This window comes from Suncus etruscus, chromosome 15, assembly GCF_024139225.1.
Source record: "Suncus etruscus isolate mSunEtr1 chromosome 15, mSunEtr1.pri.cur, whole genome shotgun sequence".
Classification (NCBI taxonomy): Eukaryota; Metazoa; Chordata; class Mammalia; order Eulipotyphla; family Soricidae; genus Suncus; species Suncus etruscus.
In genome coordinates, this window is record NC_064862.1 from 60061964 (window position 1) to 60084922 (window position 22959).

The 22959-nt window shown below is 46.1% G+C and overlaps 1 protein-coding gene across 1 annotated transcript; it reads left to right on the plus strand.

Annotated features, from left to right (window-relative positions):
- Positions 1-533: 533 nt before the first annotated feature.
- On the plus strand, positions 534-2115 carry ZG16 (zymogen granule protein 16). Its single transcript, XM_049789242.1, has 3 exons — positions 534-588; positions 738-870; positions 1800-2115. The coding sequence occupies exons 1-3, from the start codon at positions 534-536 to the stop codon at positions 2113-2115; spliced, it is 504 nt and encodes a 167-aa protein (XP_049645199.1).
- Positions 2116-22959: the final 20844 nt, after the last annotated feature.

A 22959-nucleotide genomic window follows, 5' to 3' on the forward strand; every position in this document is an offset into this window, starting at 1 on the left:
TTGTGATTTGAAGATTTTCTCTACTTCTTGCAAACTGCTTTGTACCTGGGACTTAAACATCTATCGTCTGACTTGCCACTGAACAGGAGGGTTGGTGGAAGTGGCCCAGGAAACAGCAGAGGAGGTCAGGGCACAGAAGATCTTATTTGGGGGCCGGGCGGTGGCGCTGGAGGTAAGGTGCCTGCCTTGCCTGCGCTAGCCTAGGACGGACCACGGTTCGATCCCCCGGCGTCCCATATGGTCCCCCAAGAAGCCAGGAGCAACTTCTGAGTGCATAGCCAGGAGTAACCCCTGAGCGTCACAGGGTGTGGCCCAAAAACCAAAAAAAAAAAAAAAAAAAAAAAGAAGATCTTATTTGGGCAGAGCATATGGACAAGGCCTGGAGAGTCTTGTCCTTTTTATGGCTAAAAACAGATTAGCTAAATTTGAGTCGAGCATCAAGAAGCCTGGGTCTCAACTGGTATTGGGGGCTGTTGGGAAACAAAGGCCGATGGGAAGGTAAACCTTCACTTCCCCCTTTCTTCCACCCCAGGATGCTGACCATTGCTCTTCTCGCCCTCCTCTGTGTGTCAGCCTCAGCTAATGCCAGTAAGTGAGATGCCTGGAGATTGATCACAGGAAGCAGCCCTTGTCCAGGCTTTGGGAAGCTGCTGGGGGAGATGGTGGGGATTGAAGCTGCCAAGGAATAGGGGTGATGGGAAGAAATTGAGTTCTCTAGTAACCGCTTTCCCTTCCAGTTCAGCCCAGGTCCTCTTCTTACAATGGCGAGTACGGTGGTGGCGGCGGCAATCGATTCTCCCACTCTGGGAACCAGATGGACGGTGCCATCACTGCCATTCGTGTCCGTGTCAACAGATACTACATTGTAGGGTAAGAGGCTTCATTTGGGGGCCCGGAGAGATAGCACAGTGGCGTTTGCCTAGCAAGCAGCCAATCCAGGACCAAAGGTGGTTGGTTCGAATCCCGGTGTCCCATATGGTCCCCCGTGCCTGCCAGGAGCTATTTCTGAGCAGACAGCCAGGAGTAACCCCTGAGCACTGCCGGGTGTGACCCAAAAACCAAAAAAAAAAAAAAAAAAAAAAGGCTTCATTTGGGTTCAGTATGCGGAGTCCCTCAGTGAGCTGGAAAATTCTCTCTCAGTAGCTCAGAGGACTGTCACTGACAGGTTTTTAGAGGTCTGAAATCCCAGGTAGTGCAGTATCAGTATCAACCTAGTCCATAGGGGTCCCTGGAACAACACACACACACACACACACACACACACACACACACACACACACACACACACACACATGGTACAAGCCCTGCTGGTATCCTACCCACAATGTCTCCTCTACACCCTCTTCCTCCCACAGTGGCCTTCAGGGCCTGGAAAGTTCCTTTATGGGACTCTCTATTAAGAGAGCGGGCAGGGGCCGGAGAGATAGCATGGAGGTAAGGCATTTGCCTTTCATGCAGAAGGTCATTGGTTTGAATCCCGGCATCCCATATGGTCCTCCGAGCCTGCCAGGAGTGATTTTTGAGCATAGATCCAGGAGTAACCCCTGAGCACTGCTGGGTGTGACTGAAAAAAAAAAAAGAATAAAAAGAAAAAAAAAAAAAAAACAAGACAAAACAAAAGAGCGTGGGCAGAGCCAGGCTCCCACTCACTCCCAGGGCCTATGAGCATCCGCTTTTCCTCTTTGAGCCCAGGAAGAGATGAGGTCCCCATGCTCCATGTGCTCAGGGCCTGGTGAGCATTTCTCAGGCCTCAACCCTATCACCCCTTCACCGATTCTCTCCCTGCCCACCACTTTTAGGCTCCAGGTGCGCTATGGCAAGGTGTGGAGCGACTATGTGGGTGGCAATCAGGGGGATCTGGAGGAGATCTTCCTGCACCCCGGAGAGTCAGTGATCCAGGTGTCTGGCAAGTACAAGTACTACCTGAGGAAGCTGGTCTTCATCACTGACAAGGGCCGTTACCTGCCATTCGGAAAGGACACAGGCACCAGTTTCAACGCTGTCCCTCTGTACCCTAACACCGTGTTGCGTTTCATCAGCGGCCGCTCAGGCTCTCTCATCAATGCCATCGGCCTGCACTGGGATTCCTATCCCAGCGATTGCAGCAGTTGCTGAGGGCCCAGGGGGTGTCCCCCATCACCAGTGTTCATCCACACTGCTCAATAAAGGACGTGGCTAATGCTGGTGCGTGTGTGTGCTGTGTATGTCTGTGTGTACGCTAGGTTTGGCCAGATGAATGGGTACATGCGTCTCCTTTGTGGCTGTTTGTATGAGAACAGCATGGGGGAGAGGGCGAATCTGAGGTAGCCAAGACTCGATCTCTTCATGACTGATCAAGAGGAGTAGGGGCCGGAGAGATATCATGGAGGTAAGGCATTTTCCTTGCATGCAGAAGGATAGTGGTTCGAATTCCAGCATCCCATATGGTCCCCTGAGCCTGCCAGGAGTGATTTCTGAGCATAGAGCCAGGAGGAACCCTGAGCGCTGCCAGGTGTGACCCAAAAAGAAGTAGACACCGTCTTGGACCCACTCTCAAGGAGGTTCCTGGGAATATTGACCCGAAGTTCTGAGGCCCAGAGTATGGTCTTGTTATGGTCTATGGCAATGCCTCACAGACTTCACTCACCTGTCTCTCCTCCCTGTGCTTCCTCCCACCAAAGGCTTCCCCTCATCACCCTGAACTTAGCCCTGGCCTGCTGGAGGGGCGCTGGGGTTCATGACCCTTTGTTCTTTCCTGGAGACCCCATGGTCTCAAAGTCTATGAAGCCTCATCTCCCCACCCCTTTCCCATAGCCTGGGCCTTTTACTGACCTTTCTCAGAGAAGGGTTCTTCCCTTAAGAAGCCAAAACCTCGTCAACAGCTTCCACTCTGTCAATATCACCTTAACAAAATGGGGGGGCGGGGTGACCCTGGGAGATAGTGCAAAGGACTAATATGCAGGCTTTGCCTGTGGGAGGCCTGGGTTGCATCCTCAGCACCACCCAGGCACTAACTACTAAAGTGACCTCCCGGGCCGGAGAGATAGCACAGAGGTAAGGCGTTTGCCTTGCGAACAGAAGGATGATGGTTCGAACCCCGGCATCCCATATGGTCCTCCGAGCCTGCCAGGGCGATTTCTGAGCGTAGAGCCAAGTGTAACCCCTGAGCACTGCCAGGTGTGACCAAAAAAATAATAATAAAAAAAAAAAAAGGGCCCGGAGAGATAGCACAGCGGCATTTGACTTGCAAGCAGCCGATCCAGGACCAAAGGTGGTTAGTTCGAATCCCGGTGTCCCATATGGTCCCCCGTGCCTGCCAGGAGCTATTTCTGAGCAGACAGCCAGGAGTAACCCCTGAGCACCGCCAGATGTGGCCCAAATAAAAAAATTAAAAAAAAAAAAAAAAAAAAAAGGAAGTGACCTCCCAAGGACTCAGCAGGAGCTAACCTCTGCTAGGTGTGCAAGGTGTGCTCCCCAAAATAAAAGGGCACTGGGAGAAAGAGATAGCATACATTTTGCATGCCCAAGACCCCAAGTTCATCCCAATTGGGTCTGCGCTCCTGCACTCAGCAGCACATCACCGGTCAGCACTGGACTATCAAGCCTACACTTGAGCCTAGGACCACTGTGAGGCTTCCCCCAGTAAATGACCTTTGGAGCAGGATCTCCACGCTGGGTGTTCATGAATATAAGAGGTCAGTTAGAGTTTAGGGAAGCATAGGAGGGGAGAGGGTACCAAGGTATAAATTTGCTTAAGAAATCATTTGGGGCCCGGAGAGATAGCACAGTGGCGTTTGCCTTGCAAGCAGCCGATCCAGGACCAAAGGTGGTTGGTTCGAATCCGGGTGTCCCATATGGTCCCCCGTGCCTGCCAGGAGCTATTTCTGAGCAGACAGCCAGGAGTAACCCCTGAGCACTGCTGGGTGTGCCCCCCCTCAAAAAAACCAAACAAAAAAAGAAATCATTTGGAAAAAAAAGAAAAGAAAAGAAATCATTGGGGGGGGGGCGGAGAGGTGGCGCTAGAGGTAAGGTGTCTGCCTTGCAAGCGCTAGCGTAGGACCGTGGTTCGACCCCCCCTCCCCGTGTCCCATATGGTCCCCCCAAGCCAGGGGCGATTTCTGAGCACTTAGCCAGGAGTAACCCCTGAGCATCAAATGGGTGTGGCCCAAACAAACAAACAAACAAAAATAAATTATTTGGAGGCTGGAGAGATAGCATGGAGGTTATGGCATTTGCCTTGCATGCAGAAAGACGGTGGTTCAAATCCCAGCATCCCATATGGTCCCCTGAGCCTGCCAGGAGCAATTTCTCAGTGTTGAGCCAGGAGTAACCCTGAGTGCTGCTGGATGTGACCCAAAAATTAAAAGAAAGAAAGAAACAAAGAAAGAAAGAAAGAAACAAAGAAAGAAAGAAAGAAAGAAACAAAGAGAGAGAGAGAGAGAGAGAGAGAGAGAGAGAGAGAAAGAAAGAAAGAAAGAAAGAAAGAAAGAAAGAAAGAAAGAAAGAAAGAAAGAAAGAAAGAAAGAAAGAAAGAAAGAAAGAAAGAAAGAAAGAAAGAAAGAAAGAAAGAAAGAAATCATTTGAGGGGTCAGAGAGATAGCATGGAGGTAGGGCGTTTGCCTTGTATGCAGAAGAACGGTGGTTAGAATCCCAGCATCCCATATGGTCCCCTGAGCCTGCCAGGAGCGATTTCTGTTTTGAGCCAGGAGTAATCCTGAGTGCTGCTGTGTGTGACCCAAAAATTAGAAGAAAAAAAAAAAAGAAAGAAAGAAAGAAAGAAAGAAAGAAAGAAAGAAAGAAAGAAAGAAAGAAAGAAAGAGAGAGAGAGAGAGAGAGAGAAGAGAAAGAAAGAAAGAAAGAAAGAAAGAAAGGAAAGAAAGAAAGAAAGAAAGAAAGAAAGAAAGAAAGAAAGACAGAAAGAAAGAAAGAAAGAAAGAAAGAAAGAAAGAAAGAAAGAAAGAAAGAAAGAAAGAAATCATTTGAGGGGGCAGAGAGATAGCATGGAGGTAGGGTGTTTGCCTTGCATGCAGAAGGACGGTGGTTAGAATCCCAGTATCCCATATGGTCCCCTGAGCCTGCCAGGAGCAATTTCTGAGTGTAGAGCCAGGAGTAACCCCTGAGCACAGCCGGGTATGACACAAAAATAAAAAAAAATCATTTGGGGAGTAACCCCTGAGCATCACTGGGCATGGCCCAAAAACAAACAAAAAAAGATGAAAAAAATAATAATAAATCATTTGAGGGAATGGGTTGGAGATAATACAGCAGGTAGGGCATTTGCTTTGCACACAGTCAACCTTAGTTTGATCCTGGCAGCCTATGTGGTTCCCTTCCTCCCTTCCTCCTTTGTACATCCCACCCTCCCTTCCTTCCTTTTTTCCTTCCTTGTGCTAAGGACCAAAACTTAAATTCTGAACCTGACGCTAAGAACTGGGCCTATTAGTGTCAATTCCTGTGGGCATCTCACATATGCTTACAAAGGCTTCAAGCAGTAGCTGAAACTGGGGTTAATACCTTCAACTTTGAGCACATCTTCGTTAAATTGATGGTCCAATAGAAAAGCAAGGAGTTATATAACCTAAATAACAGTTTTATTTTAAAAAATAACTGAGGTGATCAGGGATGTTCACCTAATGGCAGATCATGTGCATGTATGAGGAATGACTTTGGCACTGCATAGATTCCCTCACCACCTCAGCACTGTGGGGTATTACCCCATGACAACTCTGGGGTGGGTGGGTGGACCATACTCAGCTAGGGAGCTCTACTTAGTTTTGTGCTCTGAAGGTCATTCCCAGCAGTGTATGGGGGAACATTTAGTGCTAGGGATAGAACTGAGATAGAATGTGTGCAAGGCGTTTACATTAATACCTGTACTATATGTCCAGCCTAATTATTTTATTATTATAACAGGAAGTAAGATGCTTGCCACGTTTGCCCCAGACAGGGCGTTTGATCCCTGGCACTCTTCCTGAGCATCTCTAGAGGTCACTTCTGAGCATGGAGCCAGACATTTTGTGGTTTTTTTCCTTCTCCACAAGAGGACTGTTTTCTTCCTCCACCCCCAAACAAACTGCTTTTCAAAGTGAAACCAAGGAGCCAGGAAGGTGGCGCTAGAGGTAAGGTGTCTGCCTTGCAAACGCTAGCGTAGGATGGACCGCGGTTCGATCCCCCAGCGTCCCATATGGTCCCCCCCCATGCCAGGGGCAATTTCTGAGCGCATAGCCAGGAGTAACCCCTGAGCATCAAATGGGTGTGGCCCCCCAAAAAAAGAACAAAACAAAGTGAAAATAAAAAATAGAAGAGTAGGGGCCGGGCGGTGGCGCTGGAGGTAAGGTGCCTGCCTTACCTGCGCTAGCCTAGGAGACGGACCGCGGTTCGATCCCCCCGGCGTCCCATATGGTCCCCCAAGCCAGGAGCGACTTCTGAGCGCATAGCCAGGAGTAACCCCTGAGCGTCACCGGGTGTGGCCCAAAAACCAAAAAAAAAAAAAAAAAAATAGAAGAGTAGGGCTGTTTTATATTTTTTACTAATCTAATCTTTGGCTTGTGAAAAAAATCTGTTTTAATATCTGACATCATCTAACCATTTAAAAATTCTACCGTTGAGTGTGGAGAAATAGTACAGGGGTTACCTTGCTGGACACTGACCCAAATTCTATTCCAGGACCCTTTATGTCCCCAAGTATGCCAGGAACAAAGAGCCCAGAGTAACTCTGGCCTGAGAGCTCTCCTCCCCTCTCAAAAAATATAAATAAATTCCACTGTGGACTCAGAACTTGCTTTGAACAGCCCACACAAGCTTTACGTTCAGTTACTTGGCTTGATAAAGTGCTTGCCAAAGTGGAAAGCACAGAGCTCAGAGAGTCAGGACAGGAAAATTGGGTGATTTGCTCTGCTTCAGGCTTTGCTGCCAGGACACCACAGCAGACCTGTCCTCTTTGTGCTTCCATTTCTTCAACTTTTGAAAGGAAGAAGCGAACATTGAATCGACTTTCCAGGATTCTTTTAAGAATCTGCATCTGCCTTGGGCGGTGAGCAGGCTTATTTTACAAACCTCTGATATTCAGAATAGATCAGTCAACTCACAATGTACTTTTTCCTTCTAGTTTGCTAACTGCCATCCTAAGTGATGGGAATGCAACAGGAGCAAAAAGACAAAAACATTTTTTTTTTCTATCTAAGGTTTGGGGGTCGTAGGGTTGTGGTAACAGATGATAAAGAATTGTTGGAAAAAGGTCTCAAGATTTCTGTTTTGGCTGTCATTTGGATCTAGACACCTAATCTAAAAAATAAACAATTTTTTTTTGTGTGTGTGTGGTTTTGGGTCACACCCGGCAGTGCTCAGGGGTTACTCCGGCTCCATGCTCAGGAATTGCTCCTGGCAGGCATGGGGGACCATATGGGACGCCGGGATTCGAACCACCGACCTTCTGCATGAAAGGCCTTACCTCCATGCTATCTCTCCGGCCCCCTGAAACAATTTTTAACCACTAAACATATCCTTAAGAAGTAAAGAGAAAAAAAAAAGAAGAAGAAGAAGAAATAAAGAGAAGGGGCCCGGAGAGATAGCACAGGGGCGTTTGCCTTGCAAGAAGCCGATCCAGGACCAAAGGTGGTTGGTTCGAATCTCGGTGTTCTACATGGTCCCCTGTACCTGCCAGGAGCTATTTCTGAGCAGTCAGCTAGGAGTAAACCCTGAGCACTGCCGGGTGTGGCCCAAAAACCAAAAAAAAAAAAAAAAAAAGAAGTAAAGAGAAGCAGAAGAAAACAGACATAATTTATACTATAATAATTGAAAAGTAGGGCTGGGTCAGAGAGATAGGAGAGAGCGGAGAATGTGTACGGCACTTGCCCTGCACATGGCCAACCCAGGTTTGATCCTATACCTCCCATATAGTCCCATGAGCACCAACTCAGAATTACTCAGGAGTAATACCTGAGTGCAGAGTCAGGAGTAACTCCTGAGCATTGCTAGGTGTGGCCCAAAAACAGAGGACCTGGAGTAATAGCACAGTGGCAGACACTTAAGTACCTTGCATGTGGCTGAGGTGGTTCAGTCCCCAGCATCTCATATGATCCCAAGCCAGCCAGGAGTGACCCTTGAGTTCAGAGCCAGGAGTAAGCCCTGAGTAGGTGCTTTCCAAACCCCAACAACAATGTGACTGATTGGCAGTACAGCACTTGCTTTGCAAGTATATTGGTAATTCTTTCTGTTCTTTCCTGAAATTTAGGGGCAGAGGGTTTGGGATGTTCAGGATCTCTCCTTATGGTACTTGGGGGTCATAGACAGTGCCAGGGATTGGACCTGGCTCAAAACCATGCCAGGCAAGTGCCTTAACTCCTGGACAAGGCCCTGACCCTAATCAGGATAGTTCCCAAATTTTGGAGTACACTTTAGAGCCATGGTTTCTAAGACCCAAACCAATAAAAATCAGGTAATCCCAAGAAAGACCTTTCCTGGGAGTCATCTTTGAAAACCAGCTCTGTGACGTCACTGAGTTTCAGCCTCTCTGGTGCAAGTGGTCTTGGCCACCTCCCAGCTCAACTGAAAGAAAAATGAAGTCTGTGCTAATACCAGGCTCAACCAGGGGAATATGGCATTGTGAAGTGAAGTAAACTCTAAGCTACTAATGTCCCTGGTAGGTTTGTCTTACCTCTACAAGTATGTAACTTCAGGGGAATCAATCTGGAGGTTGTCTTAGTTCATTTGTGGAAAGGATGAGTTAGATAACCTAAGAGCATTGCTTAACTATAAGCCAAAAAGACTATTAGCCCCCACAGACAATGACAAAGACAAATCTCATCATTGTCACCATGATGCCTGTTAAGATGATACTGATAATGTGCTCATTCACAGCAATTGCTGTATTAATCCATACAGGCCAGGGATCATTTATCATTTGGATGATAAATCTCTTGGCCTGAAGTAAAGAATTCTGTTAAATACTTATAAAAATAGCAGCTGCTAAAAAAAAAAAATAGCAGATGCTACTAAGATGTTGCTGGTGAGATCTTTTTGTGATTGGAGGTAGATCTGATGTCATCATGAGAATATGGGAAGTAAATATACTAAGATTGACTTAGGTATTGATGTCTAACTGGAAAATATAGTTGTAATTGGAGAAAGGTAAAAAAGAAACTGGATGTTCTGCTGGAATAGTTAACCCAGTAAGAATCTGGACAGGGTTGGGTGGTCATGGTACTTTAAGAGCGAAATTGGTGGGACAAAACTCCCAGGTACACTGGGATCTTAGATCTTTAGGTTAAAAAATCTGGGGGCTCTTCTTGAGGGGAGGGAATCCTCCAAATACCACATTACTGACAGATTCAGAGGAACACAACAAATCAAATGGGAAAGTAGCAGAAAAGCCCAACTAGCTCAATAAGTAAAAACACAGATGACTGAGCAAAAACAGCTCAGTAAACCCTCAGATAATGACTACAATACCATCATTGTAAAATAAAAGAATTTGCACAAACTTTTACTGAAGTTTTTTTTTTTTTTTTTTTTTTTTTTTTTTTTTTTGGTTTTTGGGCCACACCCGGTGACGCTCAGGGGTTACTCCTGGCTATGCGCTCAGAAGTCGCTCCTGGCTTGGGGGACCATATGGGGCGCCGGGGGATCGAACCGCGGTCCGTCTCCTAGGCTAGCGCAGGTAAGGCAGGCACCTTACCTCGAGCGCCACCGCCCGGCCCCTGAAGTTTTTTTTCTTTTCTTTTCTTTTTTTTGGGGGGTGGGGTGGGGTGGGGTCACACCCGACAGCACTCAACGGTTACTCCTGGCTCTACGCTCAGAAATTGCTCCTGGCAGGCTCGGGGGATCATATGGGATGCCGGGATTTGAACTACCGACCTTCTGTATGCAAGGCAAACGCTTTATCTCCATGCTATTTCTCCAGCCCCAACTGAACTATTTTTTGATAATTTCACTTATCATTTTGTTGTAACAGGCAATATAAAATAAATTATTTTGTTGGGCCAGAGAGATAGTACAGTGGGTAGACCATTTGCCTTGTCTGACCTGGGTTCGATTTCCAGCACCTCATATGGTTCCCTGAGCCTCACCAAAGGTGACTCCTGAGTGCAGTGCTTGTGTTTGTAATGGGGGGGAGGGGAGAGAGAGAGAGAGAGGAGAGAGAGAGAGAGAGAGAAAAAGAGAGAGAGAGAGAGAGAGAGAGAGAGAGAGAGAGAGAGAGAGAGAGAGAGAGAGAGAGAGAGAGAGAGAGAGAGGAGAGAGAGAGACACTGGTGACAGGAACTACAAGGAATCTCTAGTGTTATGGACCATTTGGAAATTGATCCCAAACCCAGCCTTTTTTTTTTTTTTTCTTAATTTTGGTGGAGCAGGGGGGTTTGGACCATACCTAGCAGAGATTAGGGCTCACTCCTGGCTCTACACTTAGGGATCATTCCTGGCAATGATCAGGGGATCATATGCAGTGCTGGAAATCAAATCTGTGTTGGATACATGAAGGGCAAGTACCCTGCCCTATGTGCTATCTGTCTGGCCCTACACAAACCCAGTCTTAACAATGACCTAAATCCAAGTAAGTGCATTGACCCTTTCAGGTCAATGTCAAAGTATAGGAAAAAGATGAATAAAAGTCTTCATGTTTAGTGAAAGTGTGAAGTCCTGATCTGTCTACTCAAAACCAGTTTCTTCTTTCTATATCAATATAATGTGACTGTCTTCAGCAGTTGACTCCACAAGGTAGAGTGATAGTACAGTGGCACTTGCCTTGTGTGGAGCCAACTCCATCATCTCATATGATCCTTCAAGCACCACCAAGAGTGATCCCCAAGTATGGAGACAGGAATAAGCCATGGGAATCACTAGGTATAGTCCCAAACAAAATAAACAAAACATTATAGACTTCTCAGCATGGGAGATAGCTCCAGGGGGTCCCAGGTCCAAACTCTGAGTACTGTCATCCCCACCCCGCAATAAAAGATATAGAATACGGGCCCGAAGAGATAGCACAGCGGTGTTTGCCTTGCAAGCAGCCGATCCAGGACCAAAGGTGGTTGGTTCGAATCCCGGTGTCCCATATGGTCCCCCGTGCCTGCCAGGAGCTATTTCTGAGCAGACAGCCAGGAGTAATCCCTGAGCATCGCCGGGTGTGGCCCAAAAACAAAAACAAAAACAAACAAACAAAAAAAGATATAGAATACACACACACCAAAAAATGGGAGAAAAAAAAAAAACAAACAAAAAAATGGGGGGCTGGAGCCATAGCACAGAAAGTAAGATGTTTGCCTTGCATGTGGCTGACCTGGGTTCAACCCCTGCACCCCATATGGTCCCCCAGTATGCCAGGAGTAATTTTTCAGCACAGAGCCGGGAGTAACCCCCGAGTACCATCAGGTATGGCCTAAAAAAACAAACAAAAAAGATTAGAATAGGAGCTGAAGCAATGGTGCAGTGGTAGGGCGTTTGCCTTGCACATGACTGACCCAGGATGGACAGCGGTTCAATCCCCCGGCCTTCCATATGGTTCCCCAAGCCAGGAGAGATTTCTTTTTTGTTTGTTTGTTTTTGTTCTTGTTTTTGGGTCACACCTGCTGGCGCTCAGAGGTTACTCCTGGCTCTACACTCAGAAATCGCTCCTGGCAGGCTCGGGGGAACATATGGAATGTCGGGATCCGAACCACCGTCCTTCTGCATGCAAGGCAAATGCCCTGCCTTCATACTATCTCTCTGGCCCCTTTGATTTTTTGTTTTTGTTTTTGTTTACAGGAGTAACCCCTAAGCATCACTGGGTGTGGCCCTCCACCCAAAAAAAGATAGAATACACAGATCTCATCATTTTATATTTTGTTTTATTTTTATTTTTATTTTATTTTTGGTTTTTGGGCCACACCCGGCAGTGCTCAGGGGTTATTCCTGGCTGTCTGCTCAGAAATAGCTCCTGGCAGGCACGGGGGACCATATGGGACACCGGGATTCGAACCAACCACCTTTGGTCCTGGATCGGCTGCTTGCAAGGCAAACGCTGCTGTGCTATCTCTCCAGGCCCCTTATTTTTATTTTGTTTCTGGTTGGGGGCTGCAGTGGTTACTATCAGCTCTGTGGCTTGCTCACACATTACTCAGGGAACCATGTAGAGCCATGATTTGAATCCCTGAGTGCAAAGCATACACTCGGTCCATTGTGCATTCTCTAGCCCAAGATTTCACTTTTGTCTCTGGTAGAAAAATGTCAAGTTGACTCAGAGTTAAGACTTTAACCAGCCTGTGGTGTTTGTAAATAAATCATTACCTCACCTGAAATCCACTGATGCCTCTAACTTTGCAGGTCAACTACAGCTTTTAGGCAGTTAGGGGAGGTGAGAACAACTGTATGTATCTGTATGTTGTGTGTAATAAGCTTTAGACCTCTGCTTATTGCCATGTTCTCTGCACAAGCATGTACAGGACTATCTAGTACCAAAAAAGACAAAAGTTCGAGTCAGAAAGATAGTACAGTGGATGCAGTGGATAGGGCACTGGCCTTGCAAGCAGCCAACCTGTGCTCAATACTTGGCACCCAGGAGGATCCCTCCAGCCCTGCCAGAAATGATCGATGAGCACAGCTGGGTGTGGCCTAAAATAAACAGAAAAAAAAAAAAAAAAGTAAGATAGAAAGTTTAGAAAAGTTTGTCTTCCTTAATAAACTGATAAGACAGCAGAGAAAATTAGCATTAGTTTGAAATAATTGGCATGTCTCAAAATCCATAAAGTATCAATGAAAAACAAAAACAATGAAAGATAAGAAAAGAAAAAAAAAATGTTGAGAGCCAGGAAGTATTCAAGGCTATGCATATTATGCATACAGAAGGACCAGGTCAGATTTCCTTTTTTGGCAGGAAGGGAAAGAAAAGGGAGGGAGGAGGGGAGCTGGGAGTCCGGGCTGCACCCAGCTATGTTCAGGGCTTATTTCTGGCTCTACACTCAGAAATCACTTCTGGCAGACTTTGACGACCATATGGGGTGCCAGGGATCAAAACTTGGATTGGGGACCCGAGAGATAGCACAGCGCCTTGCACGCGTCTGACCCAGGACAAATCTGGGTTCGATTCCAGGCATCCCATATCGTCCCCCGAGCCTGACAAGGGCAATTTCTGAGTGCAGAATCAGGAGTAACCCCTGAGCGTGGCCGGATGTGGGCCCCCCAAAATTAAAAAAAATCATGTACTACCAGAGTGGTAGCACAGCGGTAGGGCATTTGCCTTGCATTTGGCTGACCCAGGATGGATGCTAGTTCGATCCTCAGTATCCCATATGGTCCCCCAAGCCTGCCAGAAGTAATTTTTGAGCTCAGAGCTAGAAGTAACCTCTGAGAGCCACGGCCAGGTGTGTCCCGGGTTTGCCAGGAGCAATTTCTGAGTGCAGAGTCAGAAGTAACTTGAGTTACACTCGCTGGTGTGGCTCAAAAAAAAAAAAAAAACCCCAAAAACAAACAAACAAACAAAAATACTTGGGTTGGCTGCATGTAAGGCCACCCTCCTCCCTACTGTGCTATCACTCCAGTTCATACCTCCACATCTGATTTATGGCATTACATGTTCTTCTGCATAGTCCTAGGAGTATGAACCCCACAAAAGAATGCTTTCCAGGTAGTCCAGAAATGGCTCAGCAGCCTGAGGGTGAACTTTGAGTTACAACCTTTCCATGACAAATGTAATATCATGGGAGGAATCCCAATAAGTGTGTGATATTGTCATCGTATGACAATATGACCCTTTCAGGAAAGTGTTATTTATCTTAGAAACATTCTTTCTGGGGCCAGAGAGATAGCATGGGGGTATGGCATTTGCCTTTCATGCAGAAGGTCGGTGGTTCAAATCCCGGCATCCCATATGGTCCCCTGAGCCTGCCAGGAGCGATTTCTGAGCATAGAGCCCTGTGTAACCCTTGAGAGCTGCCGGGTGTGACCCAAAAACAAAAAATCAAAAAACAAAAAAAAAGAAAGAAACATTTTTTCTAAATCAACTACCCCACTACAGTTTGTTTGTTTCTCTCCCTCCCTCCCTCCTTCCTTCCTTCCTTCTTCCTTCCTTCCTTCCTTCCTTCCTTCCTTCCTTCCTTCCTTCCTTCCTTCCTTCTTCTCTCTCTTCTTTTTCTTTCTTTCTTTCTTTCTTTCTTTCTTTCTTTTCTTTCTTTCTTTCTTTTCTTTTCTTCTTTCTTTCTTTCTTTCTTTCTTTCTTTCTTTCTTTCTTTCTTTTCTTTTTTTCTTTCTTTCTTTTTTTTCTTTCTCTTTTCTTTCTTTCTTTCTTTCTTTCTTTCTTTCTTTCTTTCTTTCTTTCTTTCTTTCTTTCTTTCTTTCTTCTTCTTTCTTTCTTTCTTTCTTCTTCTCTTTTTCTTTCTTTCTTTCTTCTTTTCTTTCTTTCTTTCTTTCTTTCTTTCTTTCTTTCTTTCTTTCTTTCTTTCTTTCTTCTTTCTTCTCTCTCTTTCTCTCCTTTCTTTCTTCTTCCTTCCTTCTTTTTTTCTTTCTTTCTCTTTCCTTTCCTTTCTTTCTTTCTTTTTTCTTTTTTCTTTCTTTCTTCTTTCTTTCTTTCTTTCTTCTTTCTTTCTTTTCTTCTTCTTTCTTTTCTCTTCCTTCCTTCTTTTTTCTTTCTTTCTTTCTTTCTTTCTTCTTCTTTCTTTCTTTCTTTCTTTCTTTCTTTCTTTCTTTCTTTCTTTCTTTCTTTCTTTCTTTCTTTCTTTCTCTCTCTCCCTCCCTCTCTCCCTCCCTCTCTCCCTCCCTCTCTCCCTCCCTCCTTCCTTCCTTCCTTCCTTCCTTCCTTCCTTCCTTCCTTCCTTCCTTCCTTCCTTCCTTCCTTCCTTCTTCCTTCCTTTTTCTTTTCCAATCTGAGTTTACTGTATTTTGAGTTTAAGGGATAAAACAGAAAGTTTAACTGGCTATGAGTTAGACATTGATAAGTTTTTTCACTAACAGCTATTTTCCCAATGCTGATGTAATGGTAGGTGGACTTGGACGTGCTCCTTGAGTAACCCCACTGTAATGACAGTTCAGCTTGGGCACACCCCTGGGCATGCCCCCTTGTCATGTGGGTATAAAGGAAAAATTTGGACTCCTGTGGGGCAGGGGACAGGATAGTGACCAGAGCACCTGCTGGTTCACAAGGGGTCTCGAGATAAAGCATTGTCGAGGTGCTGCCTGCTTTGTATCTATCCCTTTATCTCTCTCTACTGAATCAGAAACTCCCGGGGGGGGGGGCAACGGCAGGACTCACTTCAGGATACTTGGTCTCTCTCTCTCTCTCTCTCTCTCTCTCTCTCTCTCTCTCCCTTCTCTCTCTCTTTCTCTCTCTCTCTCTCTCTCTTTGGTGGGCAGTTGCGACAAGTTGGCATCACTGGGTGGGCATGAGGCTATGGGCCCCTGTGAGCCTTGCAGCACTGGGCCCTGGTAGTCTTGGCCCCCTGTAGACCTGGCAGCCTTGCAGCCAAGCAGCAGTCAAGTAGCAAGCAGACTTGCAGCTTATTGCAGTAAACTGCAGAAGCCTGGCAAACTTGTAGATTACTGCAGAAAACTTTACATCCCTTACCTACTTAAGGGAATCCTGGGTAACAGTTTAGCAGAGTCCACAGTAGTCCTGGGCCAGGGTCTCCCGCAGGGTAGATTTGTGGGTCCTCAGGAAGAAAATGTGCTATGGATAGTTGAATATAACATTTTCTCCAGTGTTTTAGTTGATTATAAGAGGAGCCATGATTCTTTGGCCATCTCTGATGACCTTAGGAGAACATTGTAATCTTAGCACTCTAACCTTGGAACTGTTGTAGATATAGGGCTAATAGTTAGGTATGAGGCTAATATGGGGCTGGAGTGATAGTACAGCAGGTAGGGTGCTTGTCTTGCACAAAGCCCACCCAGGTTTGATTCCTGGCATCCAGTATCTTGTATGGTTTCCTGAGCACTTCCAGGAGTGATTCTCGAGTGCAGACAGGAGAAAGACCTGAACATTGCTGGATGTAGCCCACCCTTACCCCCACCCTCCACATCAACATAAAAGACCAACAGTTTGGCAGATTTTTGCTTGTGGGTTTGCCTTAAGGTTCTTTCAAAGTGCTCATATGGTCATGAATTCAATTTGACCTGTGGACCTGAGTGTCAAGTCTCTGCTTGTGTATTGGTTTGTTTTGAACTACACCTGGTTGTACTGTGGTACCCATACCTTTTTGCACAGCTATGAGTTCAGAGGACCAAGTGCTGCTAGGACTGGAGCCTGGGCTTCCCATACACATAGTCCTTTGGCTATGAGTTGGTCCCTATTTTATACCTTTTTATGGAAGGTGTAAAATACCATTTACAAAGAGGGCTAACCAGTTGGGTACTTTCCTTCAGTCTACCACAGAATTAGGGATGTGGCTCAAACATAGATCCTGCCTAATCTCCTGAGCCCCTCCTAAGCACAGAACACTGTGGTCCAAAACCCCAAAATAAATAAAAGGGAATTATTTAAGTCTGCCATGGATCCACTGTTTGTGTTTGTTTGCATGCTTGAATAATAGGCCTAAGAATGGCATATACAAAATAAATTACTGTTTGACTAGATTCTTTCTAATTCTGGAGGGAAAGATATTGAAAATGAGAATCTCAAACATCATCCTTGGGATCTTGCCATTGCTTCTGAATTCTATTTGGACTTTGTCAACATGCACAAGTGATGAAGACCTTACAAGGACACAACCTTCAACCCAGGCCTATAGTACAGCGGGCAGGGTGCTTGCATCTGGCATGTGGCCAACCTAGGTTTGATCCCCAGTATGTCATATAGTCCCCTGAGCTCACCAGGAATTATTCCTGAATGCAGAGTCAAGTGTAACCCCTGAATACCACCAGGCATGGTCCAAAAGCCAAACCAAGCAAAGAAAAGAGTCAATCCTTCTGATTTTTAGGTTTAGAAATTCTTTCATGGGGCTGGAGCTATAGTGCAGTGGTAGGACATTTGCCTTGCATGCCGCTAACCCAGGATAGACCTCAGTTTGATCCCCTGCATCCCATATGGTCCCCCACGCCAGAAGCAATTTCTGAGTGCATAGCCAGGAGTAACCCCTGAGCATCACCAGGTGTGGCCCAAAAACCAAAAATAAATAAAGGGGCTGGAGAGATAGCATGGAGGTAAGGTGTTTGTGTTTGCCTTTCATGCAGAAGGACGGTGGTTCAAATCCCGGCATCCCTTATGGTCCCCTGTGCCTGCCAGGGGTGATTTCTGAGCATAGAGCCAGGAGTAACCCCTGAGTGCCAAAAAAAAAAAAAAAAAGAAAAGAAAAAAATTCATTTTTTTAGTATTTAGTATTTCATTTTTTAGTATTTAGTTTGGGCTTTTAGTAATAGGTCAAAGACTAATTTAAAAAAAGGGTTAAAGACAATGGGGGGCCGGGTAGGTGGCGCTGGAGGTAAGGTGCCTGCCTTGCAAGCGCTAGCCAAGGAAGGACCGCGGTTCGATCCCCCGGCGTCCCATATGGTCCCCCCAAGCCAGGGGCGATTTCTGAGCACATAGCCAGGAGTAACCCTTGAGCGTCAAACGGGTGTGGCCCAAAAACAAAAAAAACAAAAAAAAGACAATGGAATATATTTATCTACAGAGTAGATTTCTTTAAAAAGCAAAACGAAGGGACTGGATCAATAGTGCAGTGGGTAAGATGCTTGCCTTGTACCTGGCTGACCAGGTTTGGTCCCTGGCCCCCCATATGGATATCTGGGCCCTATCAGGAGTGATTCCTGAGCACAGAGCCAGGAGTAAGTCCTGAAAACTCTCAATTATCCAAACCCGAAAACCAAAGCAAAACAAAAAACTGATTAATGGTCTCTTGGGGGCAGAGGAGAGAGAAGGGGGTTTGCAAAGAGGCCACATCCTTCAAAGCCCCTGGGCTAGGGCACAGGGTCTATCAACTGAGCAATAATAGTCAAAATATGCCCTTCAGCACAGAAGGACAGTTCAGACAAGATCAGAAAAAGCTGAGTATGTAAAGGATACAGAAAAGCAAGAGTCACATTAGTCTTATTTTAGGTATCTCTGTGTCTTTAATTTTTCATTATCTCTTGTAAAGAGTCCTTTAATGAGGCTATTTTGGAATCTTGCAGCCTTTTAGAAGCTTTTTCTGGGCCAGAGAGATAGCTCAATGAGCTGGAGCACCTGCTTTGCTTGCAGGCCTGGGAAGATCTCTGGCACCACATGGTCTCTCAAACATCAAGTCAGGAGAAGTCTCTGAGCATTGTCAAGTTAGCCCCCAAAACAAAAAACAAAAAAATTAGATTAAAAAAAATTTTTAGGGCCCGGAGAGAGAGAGCACAGTGGTGTTTGCCTTGCAATCAGCCGATCTAGGACCTAAGGTGGTTGGTTCAAATCCCGGTGTCCCCTATGGTCCCCCGTGCCTGCCAGGAGCTATTTCTGAGCAGACAGCCAGGAGTAACCCCTGAGCACCGCTGGGTATGGCCCAAAAACCAAAAAAAAAAAAATTTTTTTTTAGAATACAAATTAAAGTCAGTATGTATCTCTAACTCTACTTAATTTAGAAATTCTCAGGGTTTTTTTTTTTTTTCTATATGTTTAATTTTTGACCACATCCTGCTGCTCTCAGGAGTTACTCCTAGTTCTGCACTCAGAAATCACTCCTGGCAGGCATGGGGGACCATATGGGACGCAGGGGATCCAACCCAGGTATGTCCCGGCTGGCTACGTGCAAGACAAATGCCCTACCGCTGTGCTATTCCTCTGGCCCAGAAATTCTCACTTTCAATTGTACTTTCTATTTATTTGTTGTTGTTTTTTTTTTTTTGGGGGGGGGAAGGGGATCACACCCAGAAGTGTTCAGGAGTTACTCCTGGCTCTACACTCAGAAATCGTTCCTGGCAAGCTCAGAGGACCATATGGGATGCCAGATTCGAACTAGGGTTTGTCCTGTGTTGGCCACATGCAAGGTAAACGCCATACCACTGTGCTATCGCTCTGGCCCTCTATTTTCGTAAAGTAAAATAGTTTTTAATTTAAAGAAAAATGGTGGGGCCAGAGAGATAGCATGGAGGTAAGGTGTTTGCCTTTCATGCAGGAGGTCATCTGTTCGAATCCTGGTGTCCCATATGGTCCCCCGTGCCTGCCAGGAGCAATTTCTGAGCCTGGAGCCAGGAATAACCCCTGAGCACCGCTGGGTGTGACCCAAAAACAAAAAAACAACAAAAAAAAAATGGTGAGAAAGAGAGAGAGAAAATGTGTGTGTGTGTTGCATGTTCAAGAACATGAGTAGTCCCAGAGAGGAGAAAACCAATCAAGCTTTCCTCTTAAATCAATTATCTTGTCTAACTGGAACATTCCTTATAATGCCCTTTGTAATTATGGGCTGTTTAAGTAAGATTTTGCCAATTATTTTGCAGAGATCAACAACTTCTCGGACATAGTTCTCAGACATAAATAAGATATAAATAAGAATATAAAGGTAAGGCGTTTGCCTTGCATGCAGAAGGATAGTGGTTCAAATCCCGGCATCCCATATGGTCCCCTGAGCCTGCCAGGAGTGATTTCTGAGCATAGAGCCAGGAGTAACCTCTGAGAGCTACTGGGTGTGACCCAAAATAAATAAATAAATAAATAAATAAATAAAAGAACATAAGATGTTCTGGAAATTGGCATGCAGTTTGGGAATGTAAATATCTCGTTTATTTTGGAGTGCCATACCTGGTGGTGCTTTGGCTTTATTCCTGACTCTAAACTTAGGAATCACTCCTGGAAGTACTCAGGGAATATAAGGGGATTAAACTCAGGTTGGTCGTATGCAAGGTAAGCGTATTTACTGTACTATTGCTCCAGCCCAAGATCTTGTCCCTTGGGGCCAGAGAGATAGCATAGAGGGGAGGCGTTTGCCTTGCATGCAGAAGGACAGTGGTTCGAATCCCGGCATCCCATGTGGTCCCCTGAGCCTGCCAGGAGTGATTTCTGAGTGTAGAGCCAGGAGTAACCCCTGAGTGCTGCGGGGTGTGACCCCCCCCCCCAAATCTTTTCTCTTTAGCTCATCTTTATTTACACATAAACATGGACACCTTAATGAACCTACTAGTAGCAATCAAGATATATGGTATGTCCTGTCCAGGAGAAGGGGAGAAGGCCCTGTGTGCACCACCAATTCCAAACACAAAACCTTGAACATGGTAAGGGGCAGACCCAGGAAACCTCAACTAAAGGCAACTGCAGACTGGGGGCTGCTTGTGAATAGGGAACATGCAAACTACCACTGTTTTCCCCAAGAGGATCTTGGAATAGAATCACAGAGTGGGGGGTTTCCCACAGTACAGATCCAACAGACTATAGGATTGCAGTCTTTTTTTCCTCTTTTTTTGGGCCACACCTAGTGGTGCTTAGGGGTTACTTATGCACCTTGAAATTGCTACTGGCAGGCTCAGGGGATCATATGGGATGCCGGGAATCAAACTTGGGTCCATCCCGAGTTGGCTGAGGGCAAGGCAAATGCCCAACCGCTGTGCCATGGCTCTGCCCCCAGGATTGTAGTCTGAAAAAAGGGCAAAGTGGGACTTGGAGCAATAGCATAGCAGGTAGGGAGTTTGCCTTGCACGCAGCCTACCGGAGTTCAATCTCCAGCATTCCATATGGTCGCCCAAGCCTGCCAGGAGTGATTTTTTTGTTTGTTTTTGGGTCACACTCTGTAGCAGTCAGGGGCTACTCCTGGCTCTGTGCTCAGAAATCACTCCTGTGAGATTTGGGGGACTACATGGGATGCTGGGAATCGAAACGGGGTCCATCCTGGGTTGGCCACGTGCAAAACAAATGCCCTACTTCTGTGCTATCACTCTAGCCCTAGGCATGAATTCTGAGTGCAGAGCTAGGAGTAACCCCTGAATGCCATCAGGTGTGGCTCCCCAGCCCCCCAAAAAGGGCTAAGGACTTTGCCTTCCACAGAATCATCTACCCAACTCACACTGACCTTCCCTGTTGTTTGGAAAATGGATTGGATCTCTCTGTATAGATGACTGAGCTAAGACTATAGATAGATCATCTTACTTTCAGAAACCTGAGAAAGAATTCAAAGCTACTGGGTCTTCTGAGAACTTGACCTACCAACAATTTCATTGGTCTTAATAAAAATATTTGAAAGGGGCCGGAGAGATAGCACACACAGGGGTAGGACGTTTGCCTTGCAAGGCAGCTGACCCAGGACAGACATTGGTTCGAATCCGGGCATCCCATATGGTCCTCAGTGGCTGCCAGGAGCGATTTCTGAGCCCAGAGCCAAGAGTAACTCCTAAGCGCTGCCAGGTATGGCCCACAAACAAACAAACAAGCAAACAAAAGATTTGAAAATAACTTTGGGGGTTGGAGAGAAAAAGAGGGGGCAGAGAAAAAACATGAGAGGGGGGAGGGATGGAGAAAGAAAGAAAGAAGGAAGGAAGGAAGGAAGGAAGGAAGAAAAGAAGAAAGAAAGAGAAAAAAGAAAGAAGAAAGAAAGAGAAAAAAGAAAGAAAAAAGAGAAGAAAAGGAAGAAAGAAAGAAAGAAAGAAAGAAAGAAAGAAAGAAAGAAAGAAAGAAAGAAAGAAAGAAAGAAAGAAAGAAAGAAAGAAAGAAAAAGAGGGGGGGCGGGCAGTGGCGCAAGAGGTAAGGTGCCTGCCTTGCCTGCGCTAGCCTTGGACGGACCACAGTTCGACCCCCCGGCGTCCCATATGGTCCCCCAAGCCAGGAGCAACCTCTGAGCACATAGCCAGGAGTAACCCCTGAGCGTTACCGGGTGTGGCCCAAAAACAAAAAAAAAAAAAAAAAGAGGGAAAGAGAAAGAAGTGTACAGGGATTAAGAGAGATGAGAGTGCACTAGGCTGGCCTAATTCAAGGGTTTGATTGAAACGCTACATTAGATCCCCTTAGCACCACCAGAAGTGATCCTAACACGAGCCAGGAGTGAACCCTGAGCACCACTGGGTGTGGCCCAACATAAAAAACGAAGAGCAATAGCAGGGTTGCCTTTCATGCTCTAAACCAGGGGTCTCCAACTCGCGGCCCACGGGCCTTTGCGGCCTTCTTTGTGGCCTGCGGCCGGCCTTCAAATATCGCAGTATTCGGGGCCGGGAAGGTGGCGCTAGAGATAAGGTGTCTGCCTTGTAAGCGCTAGCCAAGGAACGGACCGCGGTTCGTTCCCCCCCCCCCCCCCCCCGGCGTCCCATATGGTCCCCCCAAGCCAGGGGCAATTTCTGAGCACTTAGCCAGGAGTAACCCCTGAGCGTCAAATGGGTGTGGCCCAAAAACCAAAAAAAAAAAAATATCGCAGTATTCGCGATTATTCGCTTACCGAATAATCGCAATAAAAATCGCATTAGTAAGAAAAAAATCGCATTAAACATTCACATGCCCCAAGCAGTTCCGTTAGGGGTATGCAAATGTTTAATGCGATTTTTTTTCTTATTAATGCGATTTTTTTTTAATTTTAATTTTTTTTTGGTTTTTGGGCCACACCCGCCCGTGCTCAGGGGTTACTCCTGGCTGTCTGCTCAGAAATAGCTCCTGGCAGGCACGGGGACCATATGGGACACTGGGATTCGAACCAACCACCTTTGGTCCTGGATCGGCTGCTGGCAAGGCAAACGCTATGCTATCTCTCCAAGCGAATAATTGCGAATACTTTGCACCTAGAGCAGACATCATTTCAGCTGCTCCTGCCCACTGTCCCATTTTTTGTGTGAAATCCCTTATGCGGCCCTGCCTCACCCTGACTTTGCCTCCTGCGGCCTCCCAGGTAAATTGAGTTTGAGGCCCTGCTCTAAGCCAACCTGAATTCAACCCGGGAATCCCATATGGTCCCCTGAGCACTGCCAGAAGCAATTCCTGAGTCCTGAGTGAAGAGCCAGGAATAACCCCTGAGCATCACTCTGTGTGTCAAAAACAAACAAATTATTGGATCAAAGCTCTATACTACACCCATTAGGATATTCTGCCTTGCATGCAACTGGCCTGGGTTCAATGCCCAGAATTCCATATGGTCCCTTGAATCTTGCCAGAAGT